Source organism: Chelonia mydas, chromosome 5 (assembly GCF_015237465.2).
Source record: "Chelonia mydas isolate rCheMyd1 chromosome 5, rCheMyd1.pri.v2, whole genome shotgun sequence".
NCBI classification, from domain to species: Eukaryota; Metazoa; Chordata; order Testudines; family Cheloniidae; genus Chelonia; species Chelonia mydas.
The window spans coordinates 71,969,431-71,992,089 of record NC_051245.2 but is presented as its reverse complement, the minus strand read 5'-3'; the positions used below and the strand labels follow the sequence as shown (position 1 = coordinate 71,992,089).

At 38.9% G+C, this 22,659-nt stretch overlaps 1 protein-coding gene across 3 annotated transcripts in view; it reads right to left on the bottom strand.

Annotated features, from left to right (window-relative positions):
* The window catches only part of LVRN (laeverin), a 61,751-nt gene that overhangs the window by 17,126 nt on the left and 21,966 nt on the right, over positions 1 to 22,659 (bottom strand). For 2 of the 3 annotated variants that reach the window (XM_037901581.2, XM_037901579.2), the window contains exons 5-15: positions 17,581 to 17,735; positions 15,913 to 16,026; positions 13,762 to 13,893; positions 13,291 to 13,434; positions 12,854 to 12,919; positions 12,652 to 12,717; positions 10,465 to 10,631; positions 9,633 to 9,709; positions 5,813 to 5,952; positions 3,370 to 3,425; positions 1,754 to 1,907 (exon numbers count right to left, since the gene is read on the bottom strand). In XM_037901581.2, the coding sequence (XP_037757509.2) occupies positions 1,754 to 1,907; positions 3,370 to 3,425; positions 5,813 to 5,952; positions 9,633 to 9,709; positions 10,465 to 10,631; positions 12,652 to 12,717; positions 12,854 to 12,919; positions 13,291 to 13,434; positions 13,762 to 13,893; positions 15,913 to 16,026; positions 17,581 to 17,735 (1,271 nt within the window). The remainder of the gene's footprint in view (positions 1 to 1,753; positions 1,908 to 3,369; positions 3,426 to 5,812; positions 5,953 to 9,632; positions 9,710 to 10,464; positions 10,632 to 12,651; positions 12,718 to 12,853; positions 12,920 to 13,290; positions 13,435 to 13,761; positions 13,894 to 15,912; positions 16,027 to 17,580; positions 17,736 to 22,659) is intronic. The other variant, XM_037901580.2, reaches the window with a different exon arrangement.

The window sequence follows — 22,659 nt, the reverse complement described above, 5'->3', positions numbered from 1 at the left end:
AAGGTTAAACTCAGACTCTGGAAGAACAACTAAGAAAGCAAGTCCCAGAGAAGGAGGATACTGGAAAAATTCCCTGCCTCCTCCATATTAAAAATTCAGCAAAGTACTAAATCACATTTCTCTTTAAGCATGTAATTTGACCCATTGAAGTCAATGGCACTACTCAAGTGCTTAAAGTTAAGCATATGCCTAAGTGCTTGCTGAATTGCAGATTAAATAAGGGAACTGTTAGCTCAATTTCCTCAAATGATCTCACCTGGTTACCATACAGGGCGAGTGGCAGCCTGAAGTATTTTGTACCTAAACTATATAGGACATGACGGGTTACAAGAAACTGGAAGCCGTTACAAATCACAGGTGTAGTGTGTTCTCTAGAACAGAGCTTCTCAAACTTCTTTTTTCACGGACCACTTGAAAATTGCTGAGGGTCTCGGCAGACTACTTAATGATATTTCCAAATGTTGTTTGTACCGTTAGCTAACTACTGTAAAGCGCTTTGGATAAAAGCGCTATATTAAAAAAAACCCTTAAAAATAATTAATGGTTTTTTGTTCTACAAATAAAAGCACATAACTCATATTTTAATATCAGTTAAAATATGAATAAAATATGCCATGCCTAATTAAGTGGGTGGCCCTTCACGCTCTTGTGTGCAGCTACCCAGGAGTGCACCTTAGAGGGAACTATCCACGGACCACCTGATGGAGCTCACAGACCACTAGTGGTTCATGGACCATAGTTTGAAAACCTCTGCTCATAGGCGCCAAGTTCTCCTGGCGCCAGTGGGTGCTCATGCCCCTCCCTGCTCCCATTCCAACCTCTTCCCCAAAGTCCCCGCCCCAACTCCGCCCCCTCCCTGCCCCTATTGGACCCCTTACCCAAATCCCCACCCCGGCCCCGCCTCTTCCCCGCCTCCTCCCTTGAGCGTGCCATGTTCCCGCTCCTCCCGCCTCCCTTCTACAGCTTGTTTTGCGGCAGCGAGCCTGGGAGGAGAAGTGGGGATGCGGCATGCTCAGGGGAAGAGGCGGAGGTGAGCTGGGGGGGAGCTTGGATGCTGGTGGGTGCAGAGCACCCACCAATTTTTCCCCGTGGATGCTCCCGCCCCGGAGCACCCACAGAGTGAGCGCCTAGGAGAAGCACTGCTTTGCAAGCGAACAGTTGCATTCTATACGACTAGTGACAGCTGTTAGGCCCCCATTTTGTAAAAACTGGGGCATGTGCATGTACTTTTGACTGATTAATAGACAAATCAAATAATTAGCTTCCATTTCTTAAAACAAAAAAAAAGGCTGAATAAAATTTCCCTAAAATTAATGTACCTTGTGTATCCTTAAACACTTATAAAGGATTTGTGGGATCCTGTCATTTAAATGGTCTAAAGCAGTGGTTCCCAAACTTGTTCCGCCACTTGTGCGGGGAAAGCCCCTGGCGGGCCAGGCCGGTTTGTTTACCTGCCGTATCCGCAGGTTCGGCCGATTGCGGCTCCCAGTGGCCACGGTTCGCTGCTCCAGGCCAATGGGAGCCGCTGGAAAGCGGTGCGGGCTGAGGGACGTACTGGCCGCCGCTTCCAGCAGCTCCCATTGGCCTGGAACAGCGAACCGCGGCCACTGGGAGTCGCGATCGGCCGAACCTGCGGATGCGGCAGGTAAACAAACCGGCCCGGCCCGCCAGTGGCTTTCCCTGCACAAGCAGCGGAACAAGTCTGGGAACCACTGGTCTAAAGTGTTCGATATTTAACAAAGAAAGATGATACCTTTAAAAATGGATATAATTCATATTTGTTCAGAATATTTTCCAAATTGTCAGGTATTAGGTTTGACAGTACTGTATACCACACAAACATTTCATCTTCTTTGGCAAGGTACTTTGTTAGTTCAAATACAGACTCAATCTCAATATATCCAGCCCTATTTAAAAAAAAAAAATACAGAACTGAGCATAGGTATTCAAGTTAAACACACATTTGAACAGCAGTATATTTAGATAACGGATGAATAAACATCTAGATACCATGGGGTCTATGAAAGAATAAATATAATACAATAGTGGCCAGTTTAAGAGTCTGATCCTGCAAACACATATTGCTGAGCCAAGTGTTATTATCAAGAGCCAATGGGACTACTCAACTAACTCAAAACATTAAGCACACTACACTAAGGTGTGTTGGCAGGATCGCGCCACTTAACATCCTCACCAGGATAAAGTGAAGATTCCCTCTATATTTTTATGTAATAACATTTTGGAGATACATTATTTATAGTCTTTTTAAAATATTCGAACAGATTTTCATTAAAAAATGCTTTGGGGAATAACCATTATCCAAAAAGCATAAACAATTAAATGGTAATTCAGAGATATATTTTTTAATTATTAATTAATTAATTATTCATTCATTAGAATGTCACCAATATACACTAGGCTAAACTTCACTCTTTTGCAGAGGGCCCATCCAAGACCCTCCATGGGAAGCCCTGTCTGTAATTACATATGAGGAGCACATTTTACAGATTCCTTACTACAGGCCAGACTGTACCCTCTGGTGGGAAAACTTACAGAAAGTGGGGGGGGGAACTCTAAGGTTCCCCTCGCAGGGTTCCCTCCAAACTCCTCCAGTGTTGTGGGGGTGTTTTGCCCACCTATAGACCACAGTGACTCTGATACCTTTGTGGATCTCAGGTATCTGCTGGAGGCACAGGGACAACCATTGACTCCTGGGCTCCCTACTGGTTTCCCTAGCTCCCTGGCAGCATGGCTCCAATGAAACTGTTATGCCCCCACCTGCAGCAGGACCTGGATATCCCTTAAAGGAGTTTTCCCACGGGGAGTGGGAGAGTAGGGAGCTGTGCAGGTAAGTTAAGTTTTATTATTTTTTTTGCAGAATCCTTGTCAGGGCAATCACACCCCCCGAACTGTTTCTATCAGTGTAATAATGAAAGAGGGACATCTACAAGTAATTGGAAGATTACTTATCAGGAACAGAAAGGAATTGTTGAATACAGTGAGGAATAGCTAGGAACAATGAGATGAAGTAAGAAAAAGGAAATTTAGGCATAACATCAAGAAATTTTCCTAATGGGGATCTATATTAGCTTGTAGAAAAGTCTCCTGACGGAAGTTGTGGCACTGCTTGAAACATATGAGCTGGGACAAATGGTTAGAAAAGATACCACAAGGAACTACTCTGCACTGGCCAGGGGATGGACGATGACCTAATGGTTTTTTTTAACTGTTCCCTGGTGAAGTGTGTCTTCTTTACAGGGTACTTATGGAGACAAAGGAGTGAAGTCAAAATAGGAATGTGAAGTATAATAGTGTCATGTAATAGTGCATTAATAATAATTTTCTATCATAGACTCAAAATATACTCACTGTGCCAATGTAAAAGCATCGTCTATCAAATGTAACCTGTTGACAACTGGAATAGCCTGCAGAAAGCACTCATGTGGTATTAGTAGATTAAACATATCATTTTGAGGAAAAGCATACTTAGTTACATTTTGAAAGTCTGGGACAAACACTGCAGTCTTTTCTCAAGCCAAACTTTATAGACTTCAATGGAAGCTTTGCCCGAGTAAGGATGGCAGGATTTGGTCCCATATTTTGAGCTGAAATAATTTACTCGATGTGCCTTTAAGAAAAATTTTTTCTGTGTATGTAGATTTAAAAAATTCTACATCTGGTACCCATTTGCAACAGCTAATGAACTGCTAAGCATGAAAAATCCTCTTAAGTATGTGCAATATTGCAAATTAAAGTAACGAAGCTCTACAGTATCTAAAATAATTCCTGATTTCTTCAGCTTGACAATGAGTTTTTTCCTTTTTGAGACTCCAATTCATAATCAAGTACTCACACCAGTCCAGACTAGAGTGTCTTACATTTGTTCTGAATTCTGAGTTGTTCTGGCTACAGGAGACCATAAGCAGTTAGTAATTTTGTTCTCCATTGAATAAATCTTTGGTCTTATCCTGTACTGGATTATGTGGAGTGCAAAGATTATTTATGCTGTAACCAGAATATGTAAAAAGAACTACAGGCTCCTCATTCTGGTGCAAAACAGACTATGCACCCAGCAGCTGTGGAAAAGACACCTATCCCACCATCATTTATGCATATTATGCAAATTATGCAACCAGGAAGCAGAGTAGGAGCACAACCTGCCCACCCTCTTACTATATGATTCTCCTCTACACATGCATTTTTCCTCCCTATTTCTAGTTACAGGAGTAGCGTCTAGATATTTAAAGCCTATTATATCTCTTAGCATAAACGTCATTGGGCAATATCTGCCTGTATAATGGAATTAAATTGCAAATTTCTTTCACGCTGTTCCTTTGGTAGAGTTTCTCCAACAGCCTCAAAGGAACTTGTGTGGGGGTGGGGGATTGTTCCAAGGAATCTGAATTCTCTGAAATCCAGGTGAATCTAGCATTTACCAGAGTCCAGGTCCATTTGTGTCAAAAACTCCTGGCCCCTGCTTATCTCTCTCCTGCCTGCATAGCAATATGGTTCTTTCGTGTTCCCATGGCTTCTCTCAATGATGACTGCCAACAGAGGATTCAAAGCATGGATTGGGAGCCCACATAAATTTATGCTGACTTTCAGAATTTGCTTCATCAGGAAATCCATACAGGTTTGAAGGAAAGGAAAAGTATGCAGCTTAGAACGGCTGTACTCTCAGCCATGCTGTCACCAATCTTGCCACACCTCTGGATTGCAACTCCTCCAGAGCAGTTTCCATAAAGTCAAGAAAGCAAATACCAATAGGAGGCATTTCCCCTTTCCATGCCAATATTGGCCATTGTTTCCTATACTTTGTAGCAGAAGCAGAGGGGTTGATTTGGCCCTACTGAACTATTTTAAGTGGCCTTGGTCTTCACATTTTCAAAACTGTGTAATTAAAAAGCAATCCATTTGGGTTGGGCTACACCATGCAGAATGTAAAGGTGGCTTAAAGCTCATCTCTATGCTCCCTTTATCCTGAGCCCAAGCTGTGCTCAGCCAGTTCTCTGATGTAAGTTAGAGCAGCATGAAACTTCTCTGAGTTATATTGGCTGTCATTGGTCACAAGGTGCTGAAACGAGAACCAGGGATTAGCAGAACACTGGTAGAAGTGACTGGAAAACGGAATTTTCCTCCTACAAAAAAACTGAAATTTTTCATGGGAGGAAAAACTCTGAAAATAATTCCATTTTGGGAGAACCCCAATGGAAATTTTTCAGCTTGTTCCTGGCGACCCAACTCCCCAGGCTGCTGCCTCTCAGGTCTGCCCAAGTCCACAGTGAACTGAGCAGACTCAGAGACCACTGACTAGGGAGTCAGGGAGAGTTTCATCAGAAGTTTTGATGAAATCAATACATTCTGGTGGAATGATTCAGTTCCATCAAATCAGCATTTTCTGATGGGAAAAGTGTTCTGTCCGAATGTTTTCCATCAGCTCTAAGTGCAGCTAAATCCCAGCAACACCCATACAATGGTAGGCTTTGCAATGGCTTGAAGTCATGGAAGAACCTCCCTACACTGGGAGATCCTTCCAGGACTGATTAAGACAGCTTTACAGGTAGAATCTGGTCCTAGGTTAATGAAAAAATGTTCAGCACACACTTGAAATGAAAAGCTATTTTAGTCCCACTTTTGTTCCCACTAAAGTCAAAGAGAATTTTGTCAGTAACTTTAATGGGCACAGATTTGGCCCCTTTGCATGTGATGCACTAGTTTTCAATTATCAGTTAAAGTAACTACTGGTAATGATTGCAATAAGAAATTGATTGTATAGAATTTGTTTACATCATTGATAAACAAGTTATCTTACCTTTGGGTCTTTTTCAAGCAGTTCTGCTAATCTCTTCAAATGTAATGGATCATAATTAACTCTGTAGTACCCAGTCATATTCATATTTAACAAAATCCAGTCATGTTCTGAATCTGATATTTGCATTTCAGGAAACATTTCTGTGGGGACATTTGAAAATGGAAAGGCTGTATCATTTTACCAATCACTAATGCAGGTATGCAGAATGTTATACACTGCTATGAAATATGGGCTCAGTTTTAATCTGATATATGTGTATGTGCATCACCACATCATTAAACTATATTGCTACTATACATGAGGCAAAAAAGCTGAGCCAGTTTCTCAAGATTTTATGAGTTACAAGCTCACATGTGGAGCCAGATTGTGCCCGTCCCTTGATTTGGTACAGTGGCGGAGGGCGGGGGCACAAGGAGACCCCCACATGCACCAGGCCCAATTGCACTCTCTGTGCTCTACAGAACACAAGAACTTATCCCTTTAAGGAATTTCACAAAGGAGGCAGGGAGGAGGCAGAGCCATGGACCCACCTTGCTCCTTCACTGACTAAAGGAGCTGGCTGGCTGGCAGTGTTGTGGACTTAATGATTCATCCTCCTAATGGATGGACACTTGTTCTGCCTGTGTGCTGAGATCTCTGGGAGAAACTCTGTCCACCTGAGGCTCAATACATTCTGGACTTTTCCCTGGAGCAGCGTGCTTCCACACTACTCCCACTGTGGGTCTCTATCTTCAAGCCATAACAGGGCTCACAGTTATCTTAGATTAGAATTGCCTCCCTATCAGCGTTCAAATATAAATCCAAACAATTGTGGGGGCATCAGAATGGGTAAACTTATGCAGCCATAGCAAACATCCAACTAAATAGTTTTGTTGTAAATACAAGGCCCAATCTTTCAGTTCTTACACAGTCTGATCACTCATCAAGGGCCTGATTCTGCCAGTGGTACTCATCTGGGTCTTCCCAGACTAGGAAAAAAGTGTGGTTTAAAAAATTGAGTTACCTAACTAGTTACCTAGCTGGAGTCTAGGGTAGACCTTAAGCAGCTAAAACAATTTTAAAAGGTGTTAAAACTGCACTTACACAAGGTGCCTCAAATGTTTCAACTGCAGTTAAGCTAACCTGATTTAAAAGAAACAAAAACAAAACAAAAAATCCAATCTTTTCCCCTAGTCTAGATAAGATCATGGAGTAGTACTGATGCAAGTGGTATGAGAGTAAGTACGGGAATAAGGACGGCAGAATCAGGTTTTAAATGGGTGTTTTGAGTGAGTGGGGAATACAGGATGGGGCCCTAAACACTGTCACTAAACAAAACACAAAGGATGGGAAGAAGCATGTGAAAGATTTTAGAACAGGTTCCTAAGTCAAGTAAGTGCTTTTTAAAAGTTTACTCCTAATACATAGTTATGCCATTACAGTAAACAGTGCTACAATTATAGTTGAAACTTCACTTCCATCCTAAACCCTTACTGTCACATGTGTAAACCCAGAGGCCACTCTAGCTATAGACCACCATGCGTAGGGTGGCAGATTTCTGGGCAGCTGCCTAGGGCCGTAGCTCCTCTATCATGATGAAGTGGTGTCTGAGCCAAATTTGAGCAGCACTGTGACTCCATGTGGCAGGTTGTAACACCACTTGCTCAAATTTTCCCCACCCCCTGTCATGATGGGGAGGTGGCTGGGCCAAATTTAAGTAGTGTGGGGGGCAGCACACAGAAGTGTTACCTAGAGTAGCAGATTGTATTGAGTGGCCTCTGCCTAAACTATTTCCACAAAACACTTTTGAGCTGAAATTTTTATAGTTGGTGTCACCCAGAAGTGATTTCTATTTTAGGTGAGTGAGTGTGGGATAAGTTTCATAATAATTAATTTAGCTATCTGAGTGATTTGTGTGAAAAAGTGTTTTTAAGAAAATCTTTTAAGAAAACATTCATCACTTTCTTTTGTACTTTGGCACAGCAAATCAGAATTGGCTTTGTTTTAAAACTTTAGACTTGGTGTGTCAGTAGCCTTGAATGAGGCCTATTGACTTTGATAGATTTGAAGACATTTGGTTTTCAAGTACAAGTTACAATATTTTTAAAGGAACTACTGAATATGTGCAGTATTTTATTTTCTTCAGACAGATGCTCCAAATGCTAATTCATTGGGATGTTTGGTCATTCTAAGAGCTGCACATAGGAGAATGTGTGACAGGTTGATGGGTGGGGGAGTGGAGCCTTTCTTTAACCCTACAACAAGTTTAATCCATAGCACTGAACTTAGTATAGCACCTTCAAAGTGACCACTGCTTAACACCCCTTTCCTGCAACAGCCCTAATTTGCTAACTTGTCACTCATGCAGTGGCTTATTGAATTTTAAATTGAAAAGTACAAGTGTTCTCTGGGGTGAATAAATACTGTTTTGTTTATCTGCTTCCTCCACCCACCTGTGGCTAGATACTCATTTTGATAGCTCAGTGGTTTGAGCATTGGCTTGCTAAAGCCAGGGTTGTGAGTTCAATCCTTGAGGGGGCCATTTAGGGATCTGGGGCAAAAATTGGGGATTGGTCCTGCTTTGAGCAGGGGGTTGGATGAGATGACCTCCTGAGGTCCCTTCCAACCCTGATATTCTATGATAGCCCTATCTCTCATTATACAAAATAGATTAACAGCTTTTGACCTTACCACACCCACTCCAAAGACAGGACAGAGGAGAGTTGACATAGGTATACAGTGTATTACATTATCATTATTATGTACTGAGGAACTGAAAAAAATATTTGAAGAAGGATGTGTCTGCCTCATATAGATGGTTCATAGTGTGGTGGAGTAAAGGTTAGAATGAAGGCTGTTTCTAGAACCTTAATTCAAAATGTCCAACCTTTCAAATATTTAGGTTTTTAGAATGGCAGTAATCTAATGAAGCTTCTTTTTGTTTAAAGTAGCAGTGATTACACCCTTATCTCTAAAAAAGAAAAGGAGGACTTGTGGCACCTTAGAGACTAACCAGTTTATTTGAGCATGAGCTTTCGTGAGCTACAGCTCACTTCGAGTGAGCTGTAGCTCACGAAAGCTCATGCTCAAATAAATTGGTTAGTCTCTAAGGTGCCACAAGTCCTCCTTTTCTTTTTGCGAATACAGACTAACACGGCTGTCACTCTGAACCCTTATCTCTGGCTAAGTGGACCTGTTTATCGCAGAATAGTAAAATGAAAAGGAATTGCACCTTTTTATGACTGAGGATGCATGTGCAGTTTCATTTTTTAAGATTAATTTTAATTCTGCTCCTCCTTTAAAATTATATAAACAAATTAAATTAAGTACTGTTGAAACTGCACCTTTTCAGTTTGCTTAGATGTACAAATGTGGCATTTTGAGTTACATCATCGAGTTATTTACAGTATTTAGGTATTATATGATTATGACCCTTTGATAATGGCCAAATCCTGAAGTCCTTCCTCAGTCCAGGAGAAAAACTCCCACTGAAGTCAGTGGAAGCAGCCTAAGTAAGGAATGAGTAAAACCTGAATAGGACCTCAGAGTTTGTCCCTCTGTACAAAACAGCAGACTTCAAGTTGTTATGGAAATCTTATCTCACAATGTCCATTCTATTGTGTGATTAAAATAGTACTTTTACAGTTACAACAGATTTTTGCACATCATTTTTCTTTATTTGAAAATGTACTTATTTTAACATGCGATATAACTAAAGCAGATTAATGTGGAGTTTTTTATTGAGTTTTTTATCCTTTCTTATCTAATTCAAATATAGCTCATGTTTATAAAAGCTTATAGGCTTTTTTTTTTTACATGTATGAACAAAAACATTACTTACTGCTACTTTTATCTAGCCAGACTAAGGGTTGTGCAGATCCATTTCTTATCCAAGAAATAGGAACAATCCATGTGTTACTTAACAAAAAACAAAATTGGACAATTTAATTAATTCTTATAGTTAAGGAAACAAGCTCTAAACTGATGTTGAATAAGATTGCAAGTAATTTCTTAAAATTCCAGCTGCTCCTTTCCCCTCTCTGATGCACTATATCTTTGCTGATGTTAGTACTCAAGTTGGATCAACTCCTGGTCTAACTGAAGATAAAAGGGAGTTTTGGCTTTAAATTCAATAAGGCCAAGATTTAGCCTATAGTCCTTTGGCAGATCCTCAGATAGTAGAATCTTTCTCTGTGGATTACTTTCCTTCTTCTAACAGTGATTTTATCCTCCTACATTCTCTCCTTTCATTACTCTTCATTCCCTTCCCGGCACCTGTAAAACTCCTTTTTTCAGAAACATGTTTGCTAAAAAGAGTTCTGTGCAGACAAGAGACCCCGGGTGCTCACTGAGCAGCACACCAGCCTTCTGCCAAAGGGCACCAAAGCTACTGCTACTAAAGTTAGTCACCCATTTTGGAAGATCTTGGTCTCCGTGTCTGTCTTTTGCAGCCACATAATGGCCTTGCACAGTTGCTACCCGGGGGGGAAGTAATCCCTTGGAAAAGGGAATTGCATGCAATACCACTTCAAACTCATGTCTCAAATGGATTTCATTTGACAATTCTAGGGGAAAAAACAAACAGCTGTTCAAAACATAATGTACTAATGCAATATTTTTCTGCAATAAAAGGTAAACGTATGCTAAATGCTAAAAATATGAACTAAACATACTTGTAAGTAGTATTGTTTTCTGTCCTTTTATTATAAAATTGTTCCTGACTGATAATGCCGGTGGACAGATTCAATGTTAAAACTGGAAACCCATTTTGGCATGTCCAGGAGTCCATTATATTTTTTACTGATGCAGGCAACTGAACTTCATTCTGTGCATCTACAACCTTCAAGAAAGGGCTGAATTAGAAACATTTATGAAACGTTTACTTATACTGATCCCAGCAACACGCTGGGGGATGTAGTAACGTATTTGAGAAATTATAACGATTTTATCTTCATTCATGTATATTTTATATTGAGAATCATTGTAACTAACCAAAAAAAAGCATTATTGTCCCTAACCTATAGAGGACCCAACTCTTTAGGGAAATCTAAAGTATTGCAATGACATTTCTAATTCTTGTAACTTGATTCTTTACCTTTCTCTTGTTCATTTCAATATATCCGCACCTTTGGGTGGTTAATGATGGACACAATTTGTGGTATGGGATGTTTATTCAATTCATGTAAAGCACCTAGAATATAAGATAGACACTATGAAAACTAACTAACTAATTAAATAAATAATGTAACACCTGACAACTGATTCTGGGCTGGATTCTCAACTAGTGGGAACTGGCATAGCTCCATTGATTTCAATACTCCTACAACAATTTATGCCATATGAGAATAATACCCTCTGTTCTTAAGGTAAGACTCTGTTGTAGCATGATGGAATCATTCTCCACAGTAATTTTGGTACAGACATTATAATAAAAATCCATTATTAATATTTGTTTTTTTAGGGTCCAGTTTTATTCAGACTTTTATCAAATATTAAAGGTGCTGACGGTGGGGAGTTTCCCTGAAGTGTTGGGCCCTCATAGTAATATCCATGGATAAATCCTGACCCTTTAGTGACTTATGATAAATAAACTAAATTTAAAATATTGTCCAAGCCAAAATATTTACTATGTATAAAAGTGAAGGTATAAAAGACAAAGATTTTAAAGTTACACAGAAATAAAGATCAGAACAGCTTATATGCAGTGCTGTTGTAGCCATGTTGGACCCAGGGAAGGATAGCTCAGTGTTTGAGCATTGGCCTGCTAAACCCAGGGTTGTGAGTTCAATCCTTGAGGAGGCCCTTTAGGGATCTGGGGCAAAAATTGGGGATTGGTCCTGCTTTGAGCAGGGGGTTGGGCTAGATGACTTCCTGTGGTCCCTTCCGACCCTTCTATTCTATGAAAGAGACAAAGTGGCTGAGGTAATATCTTTTATTGGACCAACTTCTGTTGGAGAGAGAAAAAAGCAGAGGGGGTGGTTATTACAACAATTTATAACCCATTTAAACCCCCACTGCCAAACTTTTATTTCCCCTTTATGACTGGAGAGCTGTTAATGAGCCACTTCACCTTGAATGGTCCCTTAAAATATGTTTACTACTTATGATAAAAAATCTGCTCTACCTGGTATTTAGCTGTGATACTCTAAGTACATTTCCTAGACCTGAAGAAGAGCCCCATGTAAACCTGAAAGCTTGTCTCTCTCACCAACACAAGGTCCAATAAAATATATTACCACACCCACCTTGTCTCTCTGTAAGAAAACATTATCCAATTAAATGGCCAAGTGAAAGATGACAAAATGTATTCAGAGCAAGAATAATCTATGTGGGTTTGTGTAGGCAGAGGCAAGTGCACAGACCTCCTCTCTGGCCCTTCAGAGTATGTCTATTCTGCAATTAAAAACCCGCAGCTGGCCCGTGCCAGCTGACTTGGGCTTGTGGGGCTCAAGCTAAGGGGCTGTTTAATTGCAGTGTAGACGTTCAGGCTCAGCCTGGAGCCCAGGCTCTAGGACCCTGCAAGGTGGGAGGGTCTCAGAGCTCAGGCTGAAACATGAGCCCAAATGTCTACACCACAATTAAACAGCCCCTTAGCTCAAGCCCCACAAGCCCAAGTCAACTGGCACGGGCCAGCTGCGGGTTTTTAATTTCAGTGTAGACATACCCTTCGTCCCTCATCTCTCCCATCAAATCTCCTGCCACAAAAGGCCTGCAAAGTGAGTTCAGGGGATGGGGGTGGGGTGTAGGAACTAGGTTAGGAGTAGAGAAATTCCACTTCAAAGTTCCACAGTTGGTATATGAGCCTAATTTGGCCCATTCCAACCATTAAAGCAAAAGTACTAACAAGACATGGTAAGTACCATTTGTATGTGAGTCCACAGATCATCTTGGTTAACACTTGAAAAGGAAAATGCTTTCAGGTATGACTGCAAAGAAACAAATATAAACATCAGAGTTCATTAAGCTTTAATTAAAAAATCAGAAAAAGAGAAACTCATTCATGCTCATTGTTATTTTCAAACTGATAAACCCAGATGAAGAAGTTTAGTTTTCTAAACTCACATTGAGTGCTTTGTTAAACAGTCTCTCAGTCAGAAAGCTGGAAAGCATCCAGACAATGGAGGCCCCCTATGGAACAAAAAAGATGTTTGAACACATGAATTTATTTAAATAAACTTTAACCATTCAATGACTGATATTCAAGCCATATTTTTCATAAGTGACAGTGATCATTTCTATTTTGACTTTGAATACTTAGGATAGATAGCAAATGCATTCATATTCATGCTTTCCTGTAGATGAATACTTTTGCAACACCCAATGTACCTGTGTTTATAACTAAACGAAAAATGGAACTATGGAAATTAAATCTTATAAGAAAAGATAACTAAACGATTGTAAGTTTTGCAATAAAATATTTTGCTGGTTCTTTTTAAATCTGTGTTTTACAAAATTGTTGGAAAGTACATAAAAGCAAAATATTTGATTTTCTTTTTTACCTTGCTGTAAGTGAAGATATCAAATAGGCCAACTAGTGAAAAGGTTCCTTTGATTTTTTCTTCTCTTGTTGATAATGACCGAGCTGCTATTTCTTTATCTTCCCTTAAGACAGGTTGTAACATGTGATAATAAAAGATTTTATTCTGAAAATTAAAAGATAGACTCTCATTTCAATTAATTCCAATTGTATAAACCACACAGACTACATACAAGCTAACATTTTCCTTTCCGCTCATTTTTTCCCCTCAAAAGGAAGCAACTTTCCCCCCCGAATAAAGGGCATCAGGGGCCTGATCCTGCATATCCTCCACAGGTGGAACTACCATTGAAAGCAGTGGGAGTTCTGCACACAGAAGGATGGCAGGTTTGGGTCTCAAGAAGAGCACTAAAGTTTTACGATTTAAGAAAAAATTTAAAAATTATTAAATGCAACAAAAATTGCAAAATGTAAAAATGAATTATATATTTACATTTCGAGTACAATCAGTTCTTGCTTCACTTATCTGGCAAGACACATTCAGTGTTCTCTGTTTCCTATGTTGAAAGACTAAATAACACAATAGCCATCCAAAGGAGTGCAGTTTTAGGTGCTTCAGATGTCCCTGGATAGCAAATGTGGAGAGACAGATCCTCAGCTGGTGTAAATCAGCTTAGTTCCCTTAATTTTAATGAAATTGTGACAATTTACAGCTGTCACCCCAGAGACCTGAAGCCAAGTCTCATACTCAGGAATGTAAAGAAGAAACTTACGTTCATCTGTTTTCTTTGAACATGTATTTGTCATTTTAAGTCTACCTGGAGGTTCAGCTACTAATGTGGGTCTGCAAGTAGGTGTTCTTTTATTTAATGTGTTTTTAAAACACTGCAGGTGTCTTTGAACACCTGCACTACCAAAGGGGAGGAGACAGGCTTTTAAGAGTAGTCAACTTATTTAGTTGCAGATTATTTTGTATTTTGCAAACAATTTTGGGAGCCAAATTTTGAAATGTTGCAGATGCAATTTGTATTTTAACTGCATTTAAATTATAGGTGAAAACCCTTAGTGCAGATACCTGCAATTACCGGATTCCAGACACAAATCTGTAGCTGTACATATAACTAATGATGTTAAGTGCTTTGATTTGCAATACATTTTGTGTCATGAAGTTACAGGTGCAGACTTTTACAAGGGCAAACTGCAGCTACAAAAAAAGAGGCAAAGGCTTCATTCTTAAATTTTAGTCCTTTATACGTTCCTGTGGTATTAAGTTCTGCTTTATATAGAACCAGTAAACTGTTCTGGACGTCCAAAGTTGCACACTAGTAGATTCCATGGCCTAAAAATCAGATTTGATCCTCCCAAGAATGTATTTGACATGCATGTAGTAGTTTCCAATTCAGCAAAGTACTTAAGTGGTGAATTAATTTAAGCACAAGCTTAAAGAGCAAGTGGTAATTTTGATGATCACAAACACTAATTTTCATCCCTAGCAGAGAATGAAATCCTGTTTTAAAAAGAAAAACTCAACACAAGCTTAACTATGGAGTTGTCATCAATGTCTCCATAGTCTCAAACATAAGAAGTTTACATTTACATTATCAGCTGTGGAGTCATTTACATACAGAATACTAAACTAGGAGAGAGAGAGAGAGAGAGAATTACATTCATTGTATCACATAGTTAACCTAAACAAGCAACAGCTTCTCAGGAATCATGTATGTGGAGTACCCCCACCTCACACAGTAAAGAAAAATTTACATTTTACAAATTTACATTACATTTACAGCTTTGCATTTTTGACAATCATGATTAATCACATTGGATTATTGTGAATATATGAGACACGTTCTAAAAAGTTATGTCCTATTATCTGACTTAATATAACATGAGTGCAAGAAAGATTATTACAAGCTGCATAGATATGTACAAACAGAGTACATAAAACCAAACCCACCTATATCAATTAGGTATAGTGAATATCATTTCAAAATGAATGTACAGTAACAGACAGATTCAAAGCAGATACTGAAATGTTATCTCTGTGCTGCTGAAAGAGCAGATGCAATTGTGAGCCAACATTTGTCTCTATATTATATGCACAAACCATTAGAGATAGGTGAAATGTTTTGGCTGAAACTTTTTTTCCCCCAAACAAAAAAAATGCAGATTTGGGTCAGCAGAAACATTTTGTGCATTCATGCTGAATGTGCCAAATTATTTTGGTTAAAAAAAAAAAATCTGAAAAAATTGAAAGGTTTCATTTAGCAAATGTTGAAATGAAACGTTGATTTTTTGATTCAAAATGACTTTTCATTCAAAAATTTTTCAATTTTATTTTAAAATGTTTTAAAAACTAAAATGAAATGAAACATTAGGTTTCAGGTCAAATTAAATATTTTGTTTGATCCTAAATGAATTTTATTTTTACTTTTTGGAACAGCCAGAGAACCGAAAAATCAGTTATTCACACCACTCTATACACAATATCTATATTATTTTCATTTAAAGTTATACTGGAACTGACCACGAGCCCATTAAAGAAAATAGGAAAGCTCCCATTGACTGCACCTCCCTGGTGTAGGATCAGGACAATAATATAGGTTGTAAGGGGAAAGCATTAACATTCAGCTTTGGTACTTACCAGTGGTAGTCTGGGTTCCATGTAGCTAGCACCAACGTATTCAAAGTAAGATGCAAATCCTTCATTAAGCCATAGATCATTCCACCAACTCATGGTAACCAGATTTCCAAACCACTTAAATAGAAAAGAAAAAATGTCTCAGATTGCATTTCTTTGAACTGCTGCTTTCATTCCTATATGTTAAACAGACATGAATGATCAAGAGAACAGTGTGACTTTATTTAATGTGTATATATTTTCACAAATCAAATGCTATAATTTTTTCCAGTTGGTGGAAATTCAGTAGTGCAAAGATACAACTTGAGAAAAGCCACACAGATGCAGGTCAGTGGTTGTACATTTTTTAATTCCTTGGTCTCAGATTTCATAACATAAGCACATACAGTGATTTTAAACAGTTCGCCATTCTATTTAAATTAAAGCAGTCACTTATACATTTGTAAATCTAGCAGAGAAAGCCAGACTACAATTTGAAAATATGACATTTCTCAAATAATACACAAAAGTATTTTCAAAATAGCTTCTTTCCAATTAAATAATATTATTTTGTTTTTCCTTGTTCTTAACAAAAGGAAATTGTCAAGTAGATGATAAACAGAACTGGGGAAACAGCCACTTCCAAAATCAGCAAATCCATATCCTGATGAGCAATAAAACTTCCACAACAGCTGTGATGTACTAATAGTTGGCAGTTTATATTTAACAAAAATCTGATATATCATTTGGGGATTTGTGATTTCATTATACGTTATTTGTTGATCCTTAAGCTCTGTTACCTTATGTAAAAACTATGTTTAATAAGTAATATTTATTTTACTGGCCCTCAATAAACACATTAACTTTTCAGACCGTCAGATGAACAGACATAGTCAGGAGGGTGTACATGTGGACTAGCCAAGTTAAACTCTTTTTGCTAACTTTATTGTTTAAAATACTTTCTCTTGACAAAAGTACTATTAAATGAAGTATAGTAAAAAATGAAGTGAAACTATTTTATCATTCCAAACCAAATAATTTTAAATTCTGAAGGTCATTATGTAAACAGTTCCAGCTACAGATAAAAATGTGTTTACTTTGCCTTCATTCTATAGTTCCATAGCCCATTCACTATTTACCTTCTTCGATAGATACATCTATCCCCATTAAAAATTAACATTGTTTATGGAGTCTGTTCTCCCATCAATGCATTGTGGGAATTATTATTCTATCTCGATATGCATACCATGTTCATTGCTAGGGTAGAGTATTTTCTTGGAAGGTAGCCAAGTATCTTGTAAGAAAATAAACAAATGGTTCATTAGTAGACATGTATGTCCATGACCCCTTTGAGTCAACTTTTCAAATAATGGTAATAGTGTCATCAGTATTTCCAAAATCAGCATTTCATTCAAGATAAACAGATATTGGGTGGAAGTTCCTGTGTCATGCTGAAATTTGTTTTTTATATTGATCTGCCAAGTTAATTTATAACCAAAGTGCCTTCCAACCAACTGAAACAACGGCTTTGGTTATTATTGTAGCATTCCTTCCTCTAGTTACCATCAAAACTGTTACACCCCTACATGTAAGTCGCTATTTTCCCATATTAAATAGTGACTTTGCATCTATATAAACTGGAAAAGAGCAACTTCATAGATAAACACATATACAGAATGTTTTACCACATGCCTGGTGTCCTAGCTCATGTGAAACAATTAGGCAAATCATAGCCTTTTTGCCTCCGGATTGATCACTTGGGATGTACATCAAGGATGATTCTTGGAAAGTAATTAGCCCCCAGTTTTCCATAGCACCTGCTCCAAAATCAGGCAGTGCAACCAGATCTAAATTGATTTAAACAGAAAAAAAAATCTTTAAAATTTTCAAGAGTAAGAGGCTTACATGACTGTTCTATGTTTACCCAATGTGCAATTACAAGATATATATTTTAGTGGTTCTCTGCTGTACCATTGCAATAAACTAAAAACTCTTTTTGGAATTGTTCTCTTTCATGTCTTTAACTGCTTATGAGACTGCTATGCCTCTCTAGGGATGCCGCCCTTTCAGTCAGAAAAACAAAAATCAACTAAGTCCAAGCCAAACCCCTCAACAGTTTCATGTACCAAAGTACACTCTGAACTAAAATATTTGATAAAGGGATTTTCCTCCCAGCTGCTGAGAGAGAGTAGATTCAACTGTCCTCACTCCTGAGTACTTCTGGCTCTCCATTCTCTCTGTCTTGCTTTTGCCCCAGTTATGGGAGCATGCAGGAGGGAGGGAGCAGAAAAAGACATCTTTCCTCTTTCTTTCTCTCTCTCTCTCTCTCTCTCATGGCTTCTAGGCGTGTAATTTCCCCCGCTTTTTGCATCCTGGCTACTGATAAGAAAGGCTCCTTCTCAAACTCTGTATCCCTGGGTGAGCAGAGAGGCTCATTTCCACTCTTTTGTATGGATCAAGTTGCCCCAGAAACACCTTCTCTCTCGCCTCACAGCAAGTCTCACTCCACCATGACTGTTTTCCCTGTATTCCCCATTGTGCCTGATAAGCAGTGAGCTCATCACATCTACGATTCAGATAAATTTTGGCGGGATGGGTTGATTTAAATCAAGGCAATTTAAATCACCAAGTGGAAAGCCTTGATTTAAATCTTTGATTTTAATCAACTTCACCATTTGTGCGTCAGTTATTTTCTAAAGGAAGGTCCATTCTCATTGGTTGATATAACCATTAAAAGGAGAGAATACTCGCCTTGTGCAGTAACTGGAGTTCTTCAAGATGGGTGTCCCTGTGGGTGCTCCACTTCAGGGACACCTGTGCCTATGAAGGGAGGTTTTTGGTAGCAGTGCCTGTTCAGCCCACACATGTGCCCCACACATGCTTGCGCCCTGCACCGAGGTTACGTGGGGCTGCATGAGTAAACTGCCCTCAGTTCTTTCTCCACTGCAAAGACCCACAAGGGAGACTCCAAAGCAGAGGGGAAGGAGGATGGGTAGTGGAATAGCTGCAGGGACACACATCTCAAAGAACTCCAGTTACAGCACAAGGTGAGTAACTTCTCCTTATATCAACCAATGAAAAGGCACTTTTCTTTAGAAAATAAAGAACTATGGGTGCTCAATGCTCAATAAAAGAATTGTTGGATTTGGTCATGATCACCAGATGGTTTGGTATTCTGAACTGAAGTGTGACTGAAGCATAGGATTTATGGACCAAAAAGATCAAGCCTCTTGTGGTTGTTCATGTACAGGGTAGACTTTGAGCTATGTTTGTCTGCCTTCATCAATGGCCTCCACTACTAGGGAATTTGGAACTTGGTGAGAAAATTGATACTCCAATTCCCTAACTGGAACATAATACTTTTTATCCACCCTCTTGCAGGTAGGCGGTGTGGTAGCTGGAGTTTGCCAAACCATCTTAGCAGGCTCCATAAAAGTTTCATTGATCAGAATGGCAATCTTCATAGATATCAAGTGTGTAAAATATAGGAGTTTATGGTAGGACTACTGAACCTCCACTAAGGGAATCTGCAGCATGTCAGAAATCCACTTCCTTGGTTCCTGAAATTGCCTGAAGTCATCTGCCACAGAAGGTGATGGAGGCATGACAACTTCATCATGAGATGTGGAGGAAATATTAGTAAGAGGTGTCACTTCCTTATCAGCCCTTGCCTCTTGTTCCTCAAAGGTCTCTTCCTCTGGCATATGTGGTGGTAAAGGGGTTGAGAAGAATGGGTCCCTCTCTGTTCCCTCCGATGTTACAAAGACCTTGATGTAAATTGTTAGTGATAGAAGGCCCACAGATCTCAGCAAGGCCACTGAAGGGGCCCAAATGGCAAAAGTGGAGGCAGCCATCTGTGTTCCTGCCATGTGGGCATCCTTTGAAGTCTATCCTCCTGTAATATGTTAGTATAGCAGGGAGAGTGATGTGTCCCAGAATAGATAGGGGAACCTGCACCAAAATTTGAGAATCTGATGAGTTCTCTTCCATATACTGTAAGGGGTGGGGGGGAAACAGTTGTTCCACTTGCAGAGTAGATGAAGGTGAGTGTGGTGCTTTAGGTGATAGAGGGGTTGGTCACTGAAAGCATCTTGACAGTGACAAACCTCCACTCATTCACAGAAAATACTCCAGCTCACAAGATATTATCAGATCCTTAGGGTACCTAAACTCTTGCAGTACCAACAGTATCAAAGACTGGGCTGAGTGAGAACCTGTGGAGGATGGGTTTGGTACCGATGCAGCTGGTACCAAGTACTTAGTATGGGAGTGAGTTGGTTCTGATTCCCTCAGTACCACAGGTAGGCAAGCAGTCTTTGGTATTATTTATCTTCTTGTTATCGGTACCAAGTATTGTTCCAGGATCGGCTTGGTCTTTTCAACCATATCTCTGCTCTCTGGGTATGGGAATCTGAACTTGATATGGAGTCTGTCTTAGAGGACTGACTTCTCTTTGCCTTTGCAGTACCAGCCTCGCTGGGAGCCTACATGGAACTACCCTTGGGACCTGAGGTTTCCTGTAGTCTTCTTGTGAGATGGTGACCGAGAGATTCTTGGAGATTTACTCCTTACCTCCTTCTGCTTATAGGCAGATATGAATGAGAACTTCAGCACCATAGATGTACTCAGTTCCATGGTGCTGCCTGCCTTGCTACCCGTCTCTGGTGACCAAGATCTCAGTGTGGATGGGGTACTAGCTGTACTGGGAGGTCTATGTACCCCCGGATCTGAAGCTCAACATAAAGTTTGCTCCATCATTAGGAGTTTAAACTTAATTTTTTTATTTTTTCAGGATCTACCCTTGAAGGAAGTGCTGATCTTGCACATACTGGGGATATGAGTACCACACAGGCAGTGGAGGCACTGAGAGTGTCTGTCACTTTTTGGAATAGCCTCATGACAGGAGAGACACCTCTTGAATCTTGGGGATCCCAGCATTCGTGAGCAAAACTAATGAAAATTTAACCCCTAGGAGAGGAAATCTCCTAACTACACAACTATATGAATAAAAAGAGATTTTTGTTTGCTTTTGCTTTTTTTGAGAAAGAAAAGCAAAACAAATGGAATAATTTTTCCAATAACTATAACACTATAGGGTAACCAAACATAAGGTAACTAACTATCTGAGAAAAAAAAGCTAAATATCAGAGAACAGGCACACAGTAGACACTGTCTCAAGCCAATGGCGGTTGTGAAGGAACTGAGGGTGGTTCACCCATGCAGCCTCATATAGTCTCGGTGCTAGACACGAGGATGTGTGGGGCACATGTGTAGGCCAGATGACCACCCCTACGAAAAAATCTTAGATTGAAGGCACAGAGCTCAAACGCAAAATGGAGCACAGAGACACTATCTGAAGAATATGTTGATTTACAACTAAATACAGCCTTTACACTAGATTTGGTATCTTTTTGCTACCTAGGAGGTACACTATAATTATAAACATTTATTTAAGGAATTATATAGCTTAATATTTTCAGATTCTTATTAATTGTATATTTTTGTATGTTAGAAAATGGTGAATAATATATTGTTTATTTACTAGTTAATTAACTTTTTGCTCCTGATTTGTGTCTAGGATGGTAACTGGGATTTAATTAAACACAAAACACAGCATATAAAATGTTTATTAAACAAAATATTTTGGATACATAAACATCTCTTATGAAAAGATGTTTCACATTTACAACTAAATTACAGTAAGTTTAGGCCTTTGTATTAAATTCAGGTGTCATTTTAAACAGGTTTATTTTTAAAAAGAAAAACAGTATAATTTAGATAAAATTTAAAAATAAAAAAGTTTAAATAAAAATTTAAATAAAAAATCCAATTTCAATTTTTTTTAAAAAAAAGATCTTTAATTTTTATCCACCCTGGATTTGGACATTGAAGAAAATGAAGAAAGATTTTGAATGGACATCAAGGATATCAACAAGGGATATTTAATTTAAAACTATATAGGTGGTAACTAATGAGCAAATTTCATCTCCCAGACTATTAAAAAATTATTTAGGTATTTTAAATTGTCAGAGTACAAAATAAAAGGAAACTGGTGGTTAAAAATGATTTCTTTAGCTCTTATATATTAAGAAGAGCCCAATTTTTTAAACTGAAATGCATTGATTTTTAACTTTCTGTTTTTGAGCTCATAATAAATGTGCTCAGTATTTACATGAAACCATTCACAATGGGTCACATCATGCCATGGATTTTTAAGCCAAACTCTCAAATGAAGTCTAAAGGAAGTCTGCTTAGTAACCAATGTCATCACAAGGCTGAAATTTTTACTAAGAGGCCTATGTCACCACTCCATTGATCTAGTTTATATCTGTGTCACTCTGTTGAAATCAATTAAGTTATACTGGTGTAAAACTGGAAAAATTCAGTGGTGAATCAGGACCCATAATGATGTCTACAACCTTTGCACAGGGTATACATAAAACTAAGATAATGAGGTTTAAGAAATGGCTATTGCACGTTTCCTTCTAAGCAGAAATAGAGTTTGCCTACAGGGGACTTTTTTCCAGGAAGGAAGATACAGGGAGATGTTGGTGAGTTACAAATTAGGATAAGACATTGCACCAAAAGCTAATAAGGTGCAAAGAGATGCTGGTAATTTACAAGTTAGATGGGGACATAGTACAGGAAGCAAGGAAATTTTGGGGAGGTGTGGGTTAATTACGTTAGGAACGATATTTCAGAGAAAGCAAGGTCAGTGTGGGGAGAGGTCACTGACTTACAGATTAATGAAAGACGCTGCACAGAAAGAAG